The 452-nt window shown below is 55.5% G+C and overlaps 1 protein-coding gene across 1 annotated transcript in view; it reads left to right on the forward strand.

Moving 5' to 3' along the window:
* The first annotated feature begins 340 nt into the window (after positions 1-340).
* Positions 341-452, forward strand: part of L2HGDH (L-2-hydroxyglutarate dehydrogenase) — a 37,762-nt gene continuing 37,650 nt past the window's right edge. Inside the window, exon 1 of the mRNA XM_014540984.1 lies at positions 341-377. Coding sequence (XP_014396470.1) covers positions 341-377 — 37 coding nt within the window. The remainder of the gene's footprint in view (positions 378-452) is intronic.

Raw genomic sequence — 452 nt, forward strand, 5'->3', positions numbered from 1 at the left:
AAGCCTCCAGAAGCCCCATGACTAACGCCTGGAACCAAATCCAAACGGGCAGGTAGAGTCCCTCCGGCCATGAGGCGGTACCATTCTACTGTTCTGTTCAGCTGTTCTGACCCTACACATGTTCAACTGCCATGAAGCACGGTGTTAAGCTGGCAGGTGATCATCATAGTTTTAGATGAATGAGGCATCTGAGAGATTAAACAGCCCACCTCCCGCACTTTTCAGGTAAGATCACGGGAGGTGTGCCCTGCACAGGAAGTCGGTATTCCCAGGCCCGCGCCGGGTACTGAAAACTGTATCTCGGCCCGGTGTTAACCACCAGGAAACAGTTCGCTAAACGATGGCCGAGGCCGAGCGGGGCCTGGGTCATCGAGGCGGTATTTACAGGACCCTAAATAGCCGGATGAATGGCAGCGCGGGAGCCCCACACAAAAGAAGGCCGCGGGGCTCTA

Source organism: Myotis brandtii, unplaced genomic scaffold (assembly GCF_000412655.1).
Source record: "Myotis brandtii unplaced genomic scaffold, ASM41265v1 scaffold253, whole genome shotgun sequence".
Lineage (NCBI taxonomy): Eukaryota > Metazoa > Chordata > Mammalia > Chiroptera > Vespertilionidae > Myotis > Myotis brandtii.